The sequence below is a fragment of the Choloepus didactylus genome, chromosome 11 (genome assembly GCF_015220235.1).
Source record: "Choloepus didactylus isolate mChoDid1 chromosome 11, mChoDid1.pri, whole genome shotgun sequence".
Lineage (NCBI taxonomy): Eukaryota > Metazoa > Chordata > Mammalia > Pilosa > Megalonychidae > Choloepus > Choloepus didactylus.
This window is the reverse complement of record NC_051317.1, coordinates 61,289,166-61,306,896: the sequence shown is the minus strand read 5'-3', so window position 1 is coordinate 61,306,896 and position 17,731 is coordinate 61,289,166. Positions and strand designations below refer to the sequence as shown.

General features: G+C 39.0%; 1 protein-coding gene across 3 annotated transcripts in view; it reads left to right on the top strand.

The window, feature by feature from the left end:
- The first annotated feature begins 1,014 nt into the window (after nt 1-1,014).
- C1QTNF3 (C1q and TNF related 3) overlaps nt 1,015-17,731 on the top strand; it is a 32,035-nt gene continuing 15,318 nt past the window's right edge. Inside the window, exons 1-4 of one of the 3 annotated variants that reach the window (XM_037799032.1) lie at nt 1,015-1,392; nt 6,241-6,352; nt 8,418-8,572; nt 16,962-17,091. In XM_037799032.1, coding sequence (XP_037654960.1) covers nt 1,120-1,392; nt 6,241-6,352; nt 8,418-8,572; nt 16,962-17,091 — 670 coding nt within the window. In that variant the 5' untranslated portion in view covers nt 1,015-1,119. Of the gene's footprint in view, nt 1,432-6,240; nt 6,353-8,417; nt 8,573-16,961; nt 17,092-17,731 lie in introns of all 3 variants that reach the window. The other 2 variants (XM_037799031.1, XM_037799033.1) reach the window with 2 other exon arrangements.

Sequence of the window (17,731 nt, the reverse complement as noted above, 5' to 3'; positions counted from 1 at the left end):
TCACTGACCCTCTTTAAGTTCCTAGGGTTTCACCAGTCCTTGTCACATAGGAGACAGCCAGTGACTTTTTGTTAAGTGAGTGAATGAGTAATATTAAGTGAAATAATGTGTAAATAGAAGTAATTTGTTAGTGACAAAACTATATAAATTCTCTTAATTTGTTATCGTGAGGCGGTTAGGAATGTCCATTTGCTCTTTGGGTGAATTAATAAAAATGCAGCAACTAAAATAAAGGAGAAGATAATTCTCAAGCTTGGTATATTCAGAGCATTGTGTTTGCTTGGCACTTTCCATTTCCTCAGTTTTAATCAAGAATATATCAGAAGGGACTGTAGCTGGAGACAAACAACCTTCTCTTAATCCAAAGCAGGATGTTGCATCTCTATCTGGCAGTTTATGACCTGGTTAACTTTTAATTAACTTCGACTTTTGGAAACTCAAAGAAAAAGGAAATCAAGCCCAAGATGAGGAAACTCGTTTGCTGAACCCAAAAAACTCTGCACCTGAATTCAGCTCAGTGTTTCTGTGGGTCTCCCATCTACCTTCAGCTGCTGGTGTCCAGAAAGGGAAAGGAATTCCTTTAAGCAAATCAAAGTGGGGAAGTACTAACTACACATTCGGGCACAGTGCAGGAGCTCTCGATTGCTCTGAATGGCCCCCATTTCAGTTGGAAGTCATGCAGTTAAGCACGAATTTCCTGGCAAGCCCAAGGGTAGGTTTTTCCAAAAGGCATTTTAGACTGAGAATCCACAGCCTTTCCACGTCTAATCACGAAAGCCAACCACAGGACACACACGCTCTGTTCCCATCTGGTTGTGTATGCTTTCTTCACACTTTAACAGAAACATGCCAAGGTGTGACATTTACGAACCCCACCAACTGGGAGCCGTGCACACAAATCTCTTTGGCCTGTGGTGTGGGAAAGTGATGAATGGGGGCTGTTCTGCCTGGGGAGGAGGGATGCTGTCACTCTGGCATGCCTGCAGCCTTATTTATTACACACCAAAGTATAAAACCACCAGGCCGGCTGCAGCACTCAACTCCGACCCTGGCATTTACCCGAGGAGATCTCAGCTCTGGGAGCCCTGACCGTCTTCTCCAGGAGGCTCTGTGGCTCTGATGAGAATCATGCTCAGGAGGCAGCTCATCTGTTGGCACCTGCTGGCTTTGTTTTTCCTCCCATTTTCCCTGTGTCAAGATGAATACATGGAGGTGAGCGGAAGAGCTAATAAAGTGGTGGCAAGAATAGTGCAAAGCCACCAGCAGACCGGCCGTAGCGGCTCCAAGAGGGAGAAAGTGAGAGAGCAGAGCCATCCTAAAACTGGGACTGTGGATAATAACACTTCTGCAGACCTAAAACCCCTGAGACCAGATGAGCTTCTGCACCCCGAGGTAGATGACCTAGCCCAGATCACCCCATTCTGGGGCCAGGTACTCAGAATTCTCTTTTAAGGCTTACTGTGAAAGTTTAATGAGATTTTTTGTTGTTATTGCTATTATATTATTATTACATTTTGTTCTTATTTTTAATTTTTGGCTAAGATTCTTAGGATCAATGTTTTCAAGAAGTTTGCTAAGTTGCTTATGGGTTTCTTTCTGGGTTGCTCTGGGTTGCTGGGGAGACTGCCAGTCTCTGTTAGACAGAAAATCAGCAGAGTTGCACTGCTGTGCTGAGATAAAGAGGTTGTATCTACACCCCATCAGAAAGGGGAACATGGGCAGCCAGCTCCCTGCTTTGCTGTAACTTGATTTCTTTTCTTGCTGTATTGGTGCAGAAAGGATGATTGCTGATTTATGCACATAACCCCTGGAGATAATCATTTGCTGATCATAAGAGAGTCGGGCTTGCTTAGCCCTTCCAAGCAGGGAGAAGCTGCCCTTTGAGTCTGTCAAAAGCAATCACATTAATGATGTGAGTAGACTGTGACATTTCATTCCAGTCTCATTTGTTGTTTGATTTGTGATATTCTAGTTGCTAAGCCTCTGTGCTCAGCCTGTTTAAAAAAAGAATCAAAGAGTTAAAAGAAAAGAAAAAGGACTGTGTTTTTAAAATGCAAACCATATTGTGATTTGGTGCCTGATAATCTCAGAGGACTTGATTTATTTCTCAGGGTTTAAGTCCAGCATCAAAGGAAACATCATTAACTCTTTTAGGGTAGTATGGGAGTGAGTTAATGTTTCAGTGTAGTGAGTCGCAAATTGATGAAATGAAATTTAATTTAAAACATTAAGGACAGAAAGAAACAGATTTTGACCTACCTTGTAGGCATCTAGCATGCTGAAAACAGATGGGGAGGGGCAAGAAAAATTACTTTTAATTAAAATCTTTTAACAAATCAGTTATAAGAATTGACTGCTTTTGTGCACTAAATAGGCCCTGAAAACGTTCTTGTCATTGAAATATAAACACTTTATCATGGATTGAGAAGTTTGGGTAGAGAGTGTTTATATAACCAGACCAAGATCACTCGGAGTTAGCTGCAGATTAGGAACTAGAATTTATGACTTCTAACTCAACCACATGTTGCAGCTGCCCACATGTTCTGTGGGGCTGTGTCAGTAATAAAAGGATAACCTCTAAACAGGATCTTATTTTTGAAAACCATGTTTAGAGATTGTCCTTTCATCTGACAATCTTTTGGGTACAGGGGGATTAATGCAAATTCATCTTTTCCTTAGTGGAGACATTTTCACTTTTGTCCAGGTGTTGATGTGGACTTTCCATTTCAACAGCTGGGATCTTTCCTGCTTCCTTCCTGGCAGTGACAGTGTGAAGCCCCAGGCTGTAGAAGGCAGATACGGGTTTCCACTGGTCAGTATTTCCCGGCAAGTCACACCCAGCTAGGACACTGAAATCCAATTACACTTCTACTTCACCGCATCTTCTAGTCCTGGGTTCCTGAAGCGTTTCCAAACAAACCCCAACCAGAGGTACTATGGAGAGTTAGTCACTCATATGCTGGAGGTTTTCAATACAACTCCTCTACTGATGGATATGGGGACCCAAACTGAAATATGCTCTTCCTTTTGCCCCCATTCCACGCCCCTTTCTTCTTTTATTTTAATCTTCCTTTTTTTTCCCTTCATTCATTCACCAAGCATTTCCTGGGCTTCTACCATATGCCAAGTTTCAGGATGGGGACTGAAGATATAAAGATAAATAAGCTCAAGCTCCCATCACCAAATGTTTCTGAAGGACTCTGGTGAGGATGAATTTAAAAATGATTTATATATAACAAATAATTTAACAGATAATTAAATATAATGTGATAAACAAGGTCAGTGCACAAAAGGCAGCTGGGACAAAGTATCAGAATGGTAGTGTTAGCTGAGTTGGAACTTAAAAGATGACCAAAAAGATGGGATATCCATGAGAGAAATAAAAATAGGTGCCAGAGCAAAGAGACTTGAAAGAACCCAAGGAGTTGGGGATGGCTGGAGCTCTTAGCTGTGGGAGGAAGACGTGGAGATGGACCATCCAAAGATTTGAGTGCCAGACTGGGGAGGATTCTGCTGACCAGTTTAAAGAGCTTGGACCTTATTTTGCCAGCAAAAGGTTTGTCTGTCTGTTTGTTTGGTCACAGCAAGGAAATGAGGTGATAGGTTTGTGTTTTTGAAAGATAATTCCAGCCTCAGGGTCCAGGGTGCACTGGAGTGGGCAGAGACCTGACTCTCTTCTCAGCATTTTCTCCTCTACAGCCTCTTTGTTATTCAACTTATTCTCGTCCCAGATGCCCATTTCTCCTTCCTTTCTCCGTCCACTTCCCTTCTTCTTTAACCCAAAGAAGGAGCTATGGGCTCTTGTTCCTAGAAATCAATAATAGTAGAATTCAATTCTGAGTAGCTGCCCCTAGGTCTCCATCACAAATGGCTGGAACGCATCTTGGAGACAGTCCCCTCCTCCCATGCTGTCCATTTGCACGTCCTTGGTGTACAAATTTAACCTGATTTTGGGAAAGGGGTTGATAAACTTAATAGTGTGACATATAGTGAGTACCTAATATACAATTTCTCTCGTAATTAGGAGAAAACTTCTGAATTAACACATCGCTTCCATTTGTTCTAAGAATCCATCAAAAGGCTGACAATTATTGTTCCATTTGACTGAATTTTGAAAGACAGAGGGAGGAACCTGGTCTGAAATCTCACAAGAGAGTTCTCAGGAGGTGTCCAGCTAGTAGTTAGTAACCAGAAGTCTCTAGCTGTTTTTGGTGGTAGCTCTATGCTCTTGAAGTACCTCCAAGTGATTTGAATGGACAACCTGATCCTAGTTAGCTAGTTACAGAGTGACACCATCTTTCAGAGATAACTCTTAATGCCTAGATACTAGATTTTAAAAAATAAAATCTTCCTAAATGATTATTTGAGACTTTGGAAAAGACTTCAGTATCTTTTTTTGCATCTTAGGGCTGAAAAGAAAATTCATGGCCTCCTTATCCAATCCTCTAATCTAATAGACAAGAAAAATGGTATCTGGGAGACAGTGACTTCACTAAGGTCATGCAGAACTGAGACAGGAACCTTTGTTCCAGCCAAGTGGTCTTTCTGACATTTTCAAGCATCAAAATATTTCAATTCTCTTCCAGAAACAAATGGTTCCACTTCAAAATTTTCCCTCCCTCCCCTCCCTTCTCCTTCCCTAAAATCCATTCTTGGCAGAGTCCTGGATTTCTTGGGTTTTAAAAGCTGTGTTTCACATTAGCGAAACCATACCAGGAAAATATACTTACTCCTCAGATGACATCTTTGGACTAGAAGGCAGGGCGGTGCCGTGGCATCTTTGACTTTCTGAGTGTCCTGAAATCCCTCATCTTAGACTAATTGCTTTAGCTGATTTTCTTTTCCTCCACTGGTTTGACAAAGAGGTTTTCATAGACTCCTATTCCTGTACAGAGGTGGTTCTGGTGGACTGAAGACAAGATAAGGAGTTAACTCCAAATCCTTAGCTCCTGATCACTCAAGACTTGGGCTCTGAGCTGTTGCAGAATACTTGGACTACAAACACTGTTCAGCACTCTCCCTGAACAGCTTGGTGGAAAACTTTAGGAAAAAGAGAAGAGAGAGTGAGGAAAAAGTCCAAGCACATTTTTGTTAAAAGAAAAAAAGAAGTAAGATCTAAATGTGCAGCAATGTGAAGTCTTGTTCCAGTTTTCTGCTTGAATTTCTAGTAACAGAGAAAACTTGAATTTTCAATTCTTCCTCCCTCTCTCCCTCACTTTCTTCTTTTAATGAATATCTTAGTAACAATATGTGGCTTTCAAAAAACACTAAATTATAATTGGTGTCTAGGAAAGTTTCCACAAATATTTCATATGATTTAATTAAAAGGCAAGTTGTTAATTGAGACTCCAAATTTTATTAGCACTTCTTCAACTCTTCTGCCAATCAACTTCCACTAGATCCCAAGCTCACTGTCTCTTGACAGTAAGCACCATTTTTAGATATTTATCTTTGTATAATAAATAACTCAGTGTCATATTTGTGTACGTTTAATACCCATTAAGTACTCATTAACTATTGGTTCAATCAATATGATAATCATTTTAAATTTTGAAATGGAATATGAAACAGAACAGCATATTAAATACTTACTATTAAGAAGAAACCCAAGTCACTTCAAAATATAGGTAATCAACAAAAATTTGTTGGACTAATGAGCACTATTTCCTTCAATTTCCCAAGGCAATTTAAGTGCATTCTGGGTATTTGAAAGTTAACGTTATAACTCAGAGTTTCTAAGAACTCTTAACCCAGCACTTAACCCAGTGTTATAAACATAGTTAGGACTTAATAAATGTATTTAAAGTTGATAATTCTTGACATTTGCTGATCATTTACTCAACCTAGCTACATCTGGGGCTTCTGTTGGTTGGAAAAGAGAGGGAATGCTTCCAATTCCACTTCTAAAGAAGTGTCCTTCTTTGCTGTCATCAGTAGTAGCAGGAAAGCATTTCCAAGAAGGACTAGCACACCCTCTCCCCATCCTTTTTCAAAGAGCATATTCTTCCTTTGACTCTCTTGTTTCCTTTTCCTTTCATCATTCAATTCACCCAACCATCCTCAGGTACACCCTGACCCCTGTGCCTTGACACCCCCACCCCACCCCATCCTTTCTGATGTTTTTGTGGGTTATTTGGAATCAAACCAAGACTCACCTAGGGGTCAAGGTGAGAGGAAATTTAAAAATCCTAATTCCCATGGGTACCTTTCTCTGAACCTTCTCTTTGTATCTTTTTTAAGTCTTCGCAAACAGGAGGGCTGCCCCCAGACTGTAGCAAGTGCTGCCATGGAGATTATGGCTTCCGAGGCTACCAGGGTCCCCCTGGACCTCCTGGACCCCCTGGAATTCCAGGTAAGGATGAGAGAGATGCATTGTTGCTAGTCTCATTGCAGATTGTGCCAAAACAGGAGCCAAGGGCAAGCAAATAATTTGGGGTGACTTGTGTGTGATCCAAAAGGTGTGCATGGAAAATTCAGAAAAAGAGAATTGAATATGGAACCTGGGTTATTAACAAGTTTGGATGGAACAGTATATATACTACAGTATTTGCTACTGATACCACTTGCAGACTCCCATAGGCTCCAGGCACTCTGGGGTAGCCGATTCACAGGCTGGGAGTCTCTTCACCAGCATGGAGCATGGAACCACGAAGTCTTGGTTGGGACATACTCACAGAGTTTCTGCCATAGGGTGCTTTCTACCTACACCATATCTGATTCCATGGGATTTTCAAAGTGGTAGTGTAGTGTAGGTGGGGGTTCCAGAGGAGAATTTACTGGTCAGGGTTATCATCATCTATCCAAGGTGCTATTTGTCAAACTGTGCAGAATTCTCTCTGATCCTAGGGCCAGCTAAGTGTTTCTTCCCACAACCTCAGGGTTTCTCCATGCTCCGTTATCTCTCAGGTCTGTCTGATCTGGACCCAGAGAAACATTTTTGTGTTCCAGCACCATGTCATGGCCCTGGAAATGCTATGGGGCTCCACTGGGGCCCTCCAGGCCATCACGCAGCCATCGCTACTGCTCGGGAGCTGCCAGGCAGGGGTCAGCCTTGGGAACGTGCTGCTACCCTGGGAAAGTTTATCCTGCCGAGGAAAGGGCACCCAGCCCAACTCCTTCTCCCCAACCTCATCCTAGAACCCCCAAAACTATCTGGGAATGTTGTTGTCTTCCTCTTCCTTAGGTCAAGCCCTAGGAATAGGACTTCTCAGGGTTCCACACAGTTGACTTGCTCTTCTTGAACTTATCCTTATGGATGTTAATAGTTGTCAAATAAGGTTCAAGTTTTATATTTTGAAAAGCTTCTCACATGAAATCAAATTTAAAATGAGAAACCCCGTTAGGCTTTCGATTGTGATTATTGGCTTGGAACCTATGTCATTGAGAATTGAGGGCAGCAGCCAGTGGGGGGGTGGGGAGTGGGGATGGGGTGGAGCTGTCTAAAATCTTCTCAAGTCTGAACTCTTCTGAGGTTATAGGACATGCTGGTCTGGATTAAATGTTTCCAGTCAGCAAACAGCTTTGTCATTGAGCACATTAACCTGTAAACACAGTCAAAGTTCATCCATCAGAAAGTATTGCAAGCTTGGGTTAACATCTGGTCAAAGGTAGGATGCAAAATAAACAGCAAAAGTACCTGAAAAATAAAGCAAAATATAAAATATAAGGAAAGAGATGTAGTGGGAACTGTCTCTTACTGGCAAAGTGAAGAGTTGAAACTTAACCAAATCTTGCTTTTAGAATTATTATTTTTTTATCAATGATTTTACTTTTGCAATGTTATAAAAGTGATTCATGTCCTTTGTTGAAAACTTTAAAAAGAGAAAAGTATATCGACCAACACAAAAATCATTCATGGTTCATCCATTCAGAACAAAAACACCCATTAATATTTTTATGTAATATAGTCTAGTGTTTTCTCCTATGGATATAAATATATGCATATATATTTTTCCAAACAAAATTAGTACCATGCTATCCCCATTGATTCATAACTTTTGAATCTAAAAATTTTCATGAATAGCTCTACATATCATTAAACATTTTTCTTCAGCATTCTTTTTTATGACTATATAACATCATCAACTAGGATGTACCATTTTTTAAAATTTAGACTTTCTAGTATTTGTGGACATTTAGATGGCTTCTAATCTTTGTTATTATAAATGACACTGTGAAAATCAGGTGTCTATACAATTTTTCATAAAACTTTGACATGGTATCTAAAGTTGTTTTTGGAGTCAAGTGTACCATTTAAACAAGATTCCATTAAAAAGAGTGGCTGAATTTGGGATTGTTTCAAGTAGTCCATTTTCTTTAAAATTGAGTTTGGGCATTTTTAAAGGAAGTGGCTGTGTTTGTCTAGAAATAGATGGTGACTGGCGCTTTCTCAAGTGATGATGTTCTGGTTGTTTAAGGAAACCATGGGAACAATGGCAATAATGGAGCCACTGGCCACGTAGGGGCCAAGGGTGAGAAAGGAGACAAAGGCGACCTGGGACCACGAGGGGAACGAGGACAGCATGGCCCCAAAGGAGAGAAGGGCTACCCCGGGATTCCACCGGAACTGCAGGTAAATCTCCCTCTGTGTATCTCCAGGTGACTTATAAACCTGCAGCCCAGAGACGCCAAGTATGGAAGGCTTAGTGCTTCTCGGGGCCCTCACCAATCTTGCATAAATGTGAGGTTCAATTTGTTCATCACAGGGTATTTGCACAAGACCTGCACTGTCAAACAGGGGAGGGTTTCATGATCATTCTTGGTAGGGAGAAGAAAACTTTATGAGGACTGAAATCCTACACATCATAAGACCAAAGACAAAGCAGCCCCAAATATAAATTTATATCCTGTTTTCCAAGTGAGAAGATATATTAAATAACAAGGTTTCAGCAACTCAAATATATCAACTTTTAGTCATGTAAGTGGATTGGTCACATGTCTACTTATATTTTATTGATTAATTTTGTTACCTTTACACATTTAAATCACAGTGTGAAAGTCACAATGTAAATACTGTTTTCTATCAACTCAGATTTTGTGGCACAATTCTAATTTAAACTTTTTTCATCAGTGTCTTCATCATTTCTAGAGACCTTTTATTATTGAGTCATCCAATCATAATTTACCAGATTAGATAATATGCATTTCTGTTTTACATTTTTTGAGTGTACTTATGAGGCTGTAACTGGACATTTTATCCCTACCTCAAATATTCATTTATTTATTTTTAAAATTTTTCTTTAGCGATTTAAAAAATTGTCTTTGCTGAAAATATATCTAAAACTTGCAAATGTGAGATTAGGTCACCAAGAAAAATAAATCTGGTTTAATTTCATTTTTCTGATATTTAGAAGTTACTCTGCCAGGAAGCTACTATGCTTGAAAACCAGCATTTTGTATTAAGGTTATTTCTGGCTAATACATCTTCCCCAAACTGTAACTTGTGGTTAAAATAAAGTCATTCAGAGGGCATCTTATAATATGAAAGACTGTGAAAGAACTAGAATATAAGGTGACTCTTGTCTGAAAGATAAATTGGGGGAAAACTTTATTTGAGGACAAGCTCTATCATTTTTCTGGTCCTTTTTTTCAAGTGTAAAATAAGACATCTTGCATGTTATTTAACTGCCTTTGTAGTTTTGTAACTTTTTAATGAATTCTGTTTAATAATTTAGCATCCTGGCATCCATGTGCCGGTATAAATTTATGAAGAAAGAGAGATGCCACCTTAACCAGGTTAAAACTATCTCGTAAGATGGAAGAGAAACATTCTCAAAGCTGGAAACTCTAGCCTTGCAGGGTTATATCATGGCTAGGGGAAGGTAGAGCAGCTGGTTTCATAGAGAACCTCTTGGGAAATTATTAATTTTATTCCATCAACCAGTTTACAGTAAAACCACAGCACAGTCTTTTGGGGGAAATGACCTCCACTTGCTTTAAAGGAGGCATTACGGAAGAGGAAGACTGGCTTTAGGCTGAGTGAGAAGGTGGATGATTTCCAGGCCCCTTCGTCCCCATACCTAAATCCCTCCCCTGGCCTCTGTGTCTCATGCCCTCCTGCTGTCTTTCTGACTGTACAAATCCATTCTGCATTGCTTCTCCCAGCCCTGCCTTCTCCAAAGTGTCCAGGATTTCAGCTTATTTGATCTCCCTCCTCCCCCCTCTCCCACCCCTCCCCTTTAAAACTCCCATTCTTTGAAGACGGATAATCCCCAGCAAGTTAAGAACCGATTGCTCCTACTCACACTCAGTTGCAGTGATCCTTTTGGACAGGGGATTGACATTGACTTTCAAAGGCGACTTTCCAATGTGGTTTCAGCAAAAGCATTTCCTAACAGACGGAATTTTTCTAAGGCCCTTTTAAGTATTATTAACATTTTGTATCTTGAATTCCCACCCTGTCTTTGGATGTCAGCAGTAGTAACAATAGTAAGAAGAGTAGTAGAAGTAGAAGGGGGAGGAGGACGAAGGGGGGGTTAATTTAGTATCCCAGTCTACACTTAAGTGAGGTAGAAATTTGAGGCTCAAACCCTAATTGACTTGCCAAGAGACACAGTTAGAATTAGTGGAGTTGGGACTTGATCTCAGATCCTTGGACCCAAGTAGACAATTTTATTCCCAAATTATAGGGCCTCTTAGTTGCCACCATGGGTGGGTTTCTTAAATTAATTCTCTTCACTGATTTTTTACTAATTGAACAGAAATCTTCAAAATTCCGTAAAATATTGTACACAAAGCATTTGTAACAAATCCCAGCAAATGGGTTCTGGCATTAAATGGCTTCTCTGATTCCCCTAAACCTAAATTTACTGTTCCAATATGGCATTTTTTACACAATATCATATCCAGAAAGTTTTGTTTTTCCAATATTCAAACAGGTTGGTAGTTTTAGTACACTGCTTTCCTATATTTTAGATAACTGTAGACATTCTCTTTTGCCTTTTAAAATTGTTCACATAACAACTTTTTGTCTTAAAATATTAGGAAACAGCTGAGCAAAAAATTTTAAAATAAAACCTGTCCAGAGACAATTGCTATTAACCTATAGTTACATATCCTTTCAGATTTATACATACTTACATTTTAAGGCTCTTGTGATGGTTTGAAGCTGTATGTACCACAGAAAAAATCAGTTCTTAAAACTAATCCATTCCTGTGGGTGTAGACCTATTGTGAGTGGGACCTTTGATTAGGTTATTTCAGTTGAGGCTTGCCCCAGGTGGGTCTTAATCCCCTTACTGGGGTCCTTTATAAGAGCCTGAAATAAAGAGAAAAAGACACAGAGAAGCTGGGAGAGAAAAGCCAGAGAAGCTGAGAGAGGACACATGGAAAAAAGAGAGAAACCACCAAAACAGAGAGGAAGCCACTGAAGCCAGAAGCTGGAAGCAATGAAACCACCCAAAGAAGGGAGAGACCAGCAGACGTCACCATGTGCTTGGCCATGTGACAGAGAAGGTGAGGATTGTTAATACTCACATATCCTAAAACAGAGAAGAGCAGCAGGTCTTGCAGGGTCATATGGAAAAACACATCACGGGCACAGGCTTAACCAAGCAGGCTCAAGACTGCAGTGGACCTGGGGACTTGTCTTTAAAATGCTGCATGGATGGAGCTGGAGCAGTTGGTCAAGCAAGAGTGGGGATTGAAGAGTCTTCATCTGACTTTCGAGGGGTGTGAACCCAGGTAGGACACAGGGAGGAGAGGGAGAAGCCGTTTATCTTGTATAGTCAGGTAAGCAGGGGTAGTCACTGAAGGACCTAATGATAGGGTCTAAGATGCTGAGGGTGATGAAAATGCAAAAGTCTCTCCTTATGTCATGACTGACCTTGGAGATGATGAGGCAGCATGACAGTGTGAAAAGTCCCTATTTTATTTTAATTCACTATGTATATATACATACATTATTTTTAATAATAATGGAAACATTCATTACATCGTAATTTCTATTTTTTATTAATTTTTAAAAAAATTATTTTGAAATACTTTCAAACTTATAGAGCATTTATAAAAATAACACACACCCCATACAGAGAATTCCTACCCATACCCCGCCCACAATACACCAATTTTAACATTTTGCTACACTTGCCGTATCATTCTACCTGTGTGTCCATCAATCTATTTATCAATCCATTTTCTGAACACTTGATTGTAGATTATATACATCATGATCCTTGAACATGTAATACTTCCATGTACATTTCCTAAGGACAAAGATATTCTCCTAAGTGTCCGCCTTAAGTACAATTATCAAGTTCAAGAAATTTAACATTCATATAAAGCGTAAAGCCTGTATTACAATTTTATCATATATCCCAATAATGTCCTTTTGGGTCTTCTCTCTTCCCTTGTTAGATACCATCTGGGATCATGTATTGCCTTTAATTGTCATTATCTCTCTAATTGTTCTTTCTGTTCTTTGTGAGAACATATATACAACATGAACTTTCCCATCTCAACCATTCCCAAGCATACCATTCAGTGGGTTTAATCACATTCACTATGTTATGGTACTTTTACAACCTTCCATTACTAAAACTTTCCCATCCCCCCAAACAGAAACCCTATACCCATTTTGCATTAACTCCCCATTCCCTCTGACCCCTGCCACTGGCTACCTGTGCTCTAATTTCTATCTCTATGAGATTGAATATTCTCCAGTATTTTCTTTGTGGCTACCCTGGGGCTTAAATTTAATATCCTAAATCTGTAACAATCTCATTTCTTTGATACCAACTTAACTTCAATAGTATATACAGAAGATGTTCCTATACCCCTTCGTCCCCTCCAACCTTTATGTAGTTCTTGTCACAAATTGCATGTTTATACATTATGAGTCTGAAACCACTGGTTTATCATCATATTTTATACATTTGCCTTTTAGATCCTGCAGGAAGTAAAAAGTGGAGTTACAAACTGAAAAGAAAATAGTTCTGACATTTATATTCCTCCTCTTGTTACCCTTACTGGAGATCTTTATTTCTTCACATGGCTTCAGTCTACCATATATTGTCCTTTACTTTCAACCTGCAGAACTCTCTTTAGCATCTCTTGTAGTGCCTGTGTAGTGAATAACTCCCTCAACTTTTGCTCATCTGGGAATGTTTTAATCTCTCCCTCATTTTTGAAAGACAGTTGTGCCAGATATAGAATTCTTGGTCAGCAGTTTTTCCTTCAGCACTTTACATATGTCATGCCACTATCTTCTTCTCTCCTTGGTTTCCTATGAGAAATCAGCACTTGAATATTGAGGCTCTTATGTATGTGACATGTTGCTTCTTTCTTGTGACTTTTAGAATTCTCTCTTTACCTTCAACAGTTTGATTATAACATGGCACAGTGTGAGGCTATTTGGGTTTATCCTATCTAGGGTTCATTGAGCATCCTGGATGTGTATATTCATGTCTTTCATTAAATTTGGGAAGTTTCCAGCCATTATTTCTTTGAATATTCTCTCTGCCCCTCTCTCTCTTTCTACTCTTTCTGGGACTCCCACAATGCATATATTTGTATGTATGAATGTGCCCTGCAGGTTCCTTAGGTTCTGTTCATTTTTCTTCATTCTTTCTTCTTTCTTCTCCGCAGACTGGGTGATTTTAATTGTCTCATCTTCAAGTTCACTGATTCTTTCTTCTGCCAGCTCCAATCTGCTATTGAACCACTCTAGGGAATCTTAAATTTCTGTTACTGTGATCTTTGACTCTGTTTTTTTCCTTTTCAGAATTTCAGTTTCTCTATTGATATTCTCTTTGTGTTCATCTATCATTTTCCTGATTTCTTTTAGTTATTTTCCATGTTTTCCTGTAGTTCTTTGAGCATATTTAGAACCATTTTTTTTAAAAGTCTTTGTCTGGTATGTCCCTGGTCTGGTCCTCATTACTTCTTATTCTTTAATCTTTTCCTTTACTTGGGCCATATTTCCTGTTTCTTTGTATGTTTTGTAATTTTTTGTTGAAACATTGACATTTTGATGTTTTAATGATGCATTGTTGCTGAAATTTAGACTCTAAGGTTTCCGTTCCTTAAGCTTGTATCCAGCTAATGTTATGACAGAGCTTTCCTTATTGCTGGGAGCTAACCAAAAAAGAAAAAAAAAAAAAGGAAGTAAAAGAGTAAAGAAATACAGAAAATGCCTCCTACACTTTGCATATTGATCTGGGTAAGTGCTCTTCTTTGGGGCTTATCCATACAATAAGTTTAGAAAATAGCTTGCAGGAGCCTCCCTGATCCTTTCTGCACATATGTCTTGGTGGCTTTAGGAATTCCCCCATTTACACGGTGTTGAATGGCCTCTCTTCCCTAGTGTCTCGGTTTGCTAAAGCTGCTGAAATGCAGTATACCAGAAATGGATTGGCTTTTATAAAGGGGATTTATTAGGTTACAAATTTACAGTTCTAAGGCCATAAAAGTGTCCAAACTAAGGCATCAACAAGAGGTTACCTTCACTGAGGAAAGGCTGATGGCATCCAAAACACTTCTGTCAGCTGGGAAGGCACGTGGCTGGCGTCTGCTGGTCCTTTACTCCTGGGTTGTGTTGCTTTCAGCTTCTGATTCCAGTGACCTTCTCTTTAAGCATCTGTGGGTTCTCACTTACCTTCTCCAGGGCAAATTATGGGCTTCATCTCTTAGCTTAGCATCTCCAAACATCCTTCCATCTGCATCTGCAAGCATCTGGGTCTGTGTTGGCTCTGAGCTCTCTCTTTCTCTCTGAGCTCTCTTAAGGACTCCAGTAAGCTAATTAAGATGCACCTTGAATGGGTGGGGTCACATCTCCATGGAAATAATCTAATCAAAGGGTCCCACCGACAATGGGGTGGGTCACTTCTTCACGGAAACAACCTAATCAAAGATCCCACCCAAAACAGGTCTGCCCCCACAAGAGTGGATTAGAAGAACATAGTCTTTTATGGGGTATGTAACAGAGTCAAACCATCTCACCCAGAAAACAGTTTATGGTCCTGGGCACTGCACGATACGTTCTACAGCCAGCAAACCCTTGCCCCAGGCAGCACAAGTTGACTGCCCACCCATGGTATTTTGTGTGCCACTGTTTACACACAGGGCAAGTTCTGGGATGGCGAGTCTCTCAGGCCACTACCAGATGATTAGGCCAGATATACATGCTCCCAGTATGTGCATGGGTTTTTTCCTGCTACCTACAGAACTGGGACTAGGGATCCACATTGCAAGCACCGGTCGGCTCTGTGCCAAGCAGGGAACAGGTAGGGGAGGGGCCAGCCAGGGCACTAGGACAACCTTTCACTTTTTAACAGACCTTTTGTTGATTAGTACTTTATCTAATATCACAGTCCTTCAACTGTTTTCTGGAGCTTGATGTTCTGCCAGTTCTTGCTGATTATGGAAACCTTCTGTTGGGGGACAGAGCTTTAATCATCTCAGTCCATCATCTTGATTGGGGCATTTTCTTACTTTATTTCATGAATGACAATATGTTCTGAACATGTCTTCATGTAAATAAATACATATCTTAAAATGAATATATCTGAATATAAAATTAATATAAAATTAATACATGCTCATTTTAAAACTATAGGTGTAATGAAGAAAGGAAACATTTCCCATGAAACTTCTACCAAGTGAGACTTGCCATTAATCATTTTGTGGCTGTTTTTGCAGAAATTTTCCTAAGTTTGCCCATAGAGCTGCCCCCACTCCCCAAGCACTTAATAAAGTCTGATGTTAGGCCATAATCAGCTTGTGCTGCTTGTTTTAATTAAACAATGTACAAAGATATTTTTCCATACACTAAATATATGAGTATGAATCAACATCAAGGATTCTCAAAATGTATTTTGAAGAATTTATTCCATTAAAAATTAATAAGTGTCTTTTAAGGAAAAACATAATTTCAATTGTAGCAAAATTAAAAAGTTGTTTTGATGTCAGCCTTCTCAGATCCCTTAATGTGCTAATGTGCATTGAATAGTTACAAGAGGAAAATTTCAACCAAATTTCCCCAGTATTATTTGATAACAGAATTCTAATATTTCAGAAAACATTTTTAAAGTCCAATATTCCTTGAAGCACTCATTAAAAAATGTTGCTATACATTATCATGTTAATGGCTGCATAGTATAAAAATGTTAGAAATTATCCTAACTTATTTAACTCTTTCTCCATAGATGAATGTTTGTTATCTTCAATCTTGCTGTTGTAAATAACATTACAATAAATTTATGTGTATAAAAAACTTACTTCTTGAAGATACAACCCTAGAATTATGAGGTTGTGTTTTTTTTTTGGTCAAAGCATATGGACATTAACATTTTGGTACATATTGCTAAATTGCCTTCAGAAAGGTAAAAATATACAACCCACTAATGGGGCACAGACTGGGTGTTAGTCATTCTTTTAAATTCATGTATATTTGATGGGTGAAATGTAACATTGTTTCAACTGGAATAAAAATTATTTGTGTGAGATACATATTCTTTGTCCATTTTTCTCTTGAAATTTTATATTTTTCTTATTGGAGTGCAGCAGTTATGTACGCAGGTTAAAGATATTAGAATTTTATCTTATATTGTTGCAAATGTGTTTTCTGCTTTTAAAATTTGCTAAAGGAATTTTTTCTTTTTTGCCATACAATATTTTAATTTTTTCATAGGATGTAATCTACCAGTATTTTCATTCATACTATAAGAAGGAAGGCAAAATACTTGAATGAAAATAAGAAAACAGTAAAACACAGTAGAAGAAAATGAAGATGAAATTTATATAACTTTGATGTATGGGAAACCTTTCTAAGCATGATATGAAAACAAGACATATTAATTATACTCATAAGCTTCCTTCCAAGATTGTAAATTTTGAACACTGAGATCCATATCTTTTTAATGTTTGTTTCCCTGTTTGGTATCTTATATCTCACAGTTTTTTCAATATTTGTTTGTTGAATCACTCCAATCGCCTATTAATTCACTACCAACCCCTTTCCTTAGATTGCATTCATGGCTTCTCTGGCAACTCACTTCAGCAATCAGAACAGTGGGATCATCTTCAGCAGTGTTGAGACCAACATTGGAAACTTCTTTGATGTCATGACTGGTAGATTCGGAGCTCCCGTATCAGGTGAGACATACAAGTAAGGGAGGACTGACTTAATATAACAAGAAAGAAAAGAAAGAGAGGGAGGGAGGAAGGAAGGAGGGAAGGAAGGAAGGAGGGAAGGAAGGGAGGGAGGGAAGGAGGAAGGAGGGGAGGGACAAAGGAAGGAGGAAGGAAACAGGTAGCGAGAGAGGGAGAGAGGGAAAGAGGGAGAAAGAAGGGAAGGGAGAAGGAGAGAGAGAGAAGTGAGGGGGAAGGAAAGAAAAGGAAGGAAGACTCTAAGGGAGTCAAGAATTCTTCTGATTCAGGTTAGAATAAGCAGCTCATATAAAGATTGCTGTTGGGTTTTACAATAAATGAATTAAAATCTGAAAAAACAAACTTTTAAAAAAGATGATTGTGGTTATTAAGATTGTTAGCTCACACTTGAACTGAACCAAATAATCCCTATGAGGGCATAGTTACTGATGATTTAAAAAGTCTTTAGGACACAATTTTCACAGTTTAAATGTGTCATAACTGTATTCTCCCCTTGCCGCCATCCTAAGGAGTCCCGACCCTATTTTTTTTAATTAAAAAAAATTGAGTAGGTAATATAGTTACACATTTAAAAGTCAAGACATAGTTTATTTATGCAAATGCACACAAATATATTTTCTCTCCT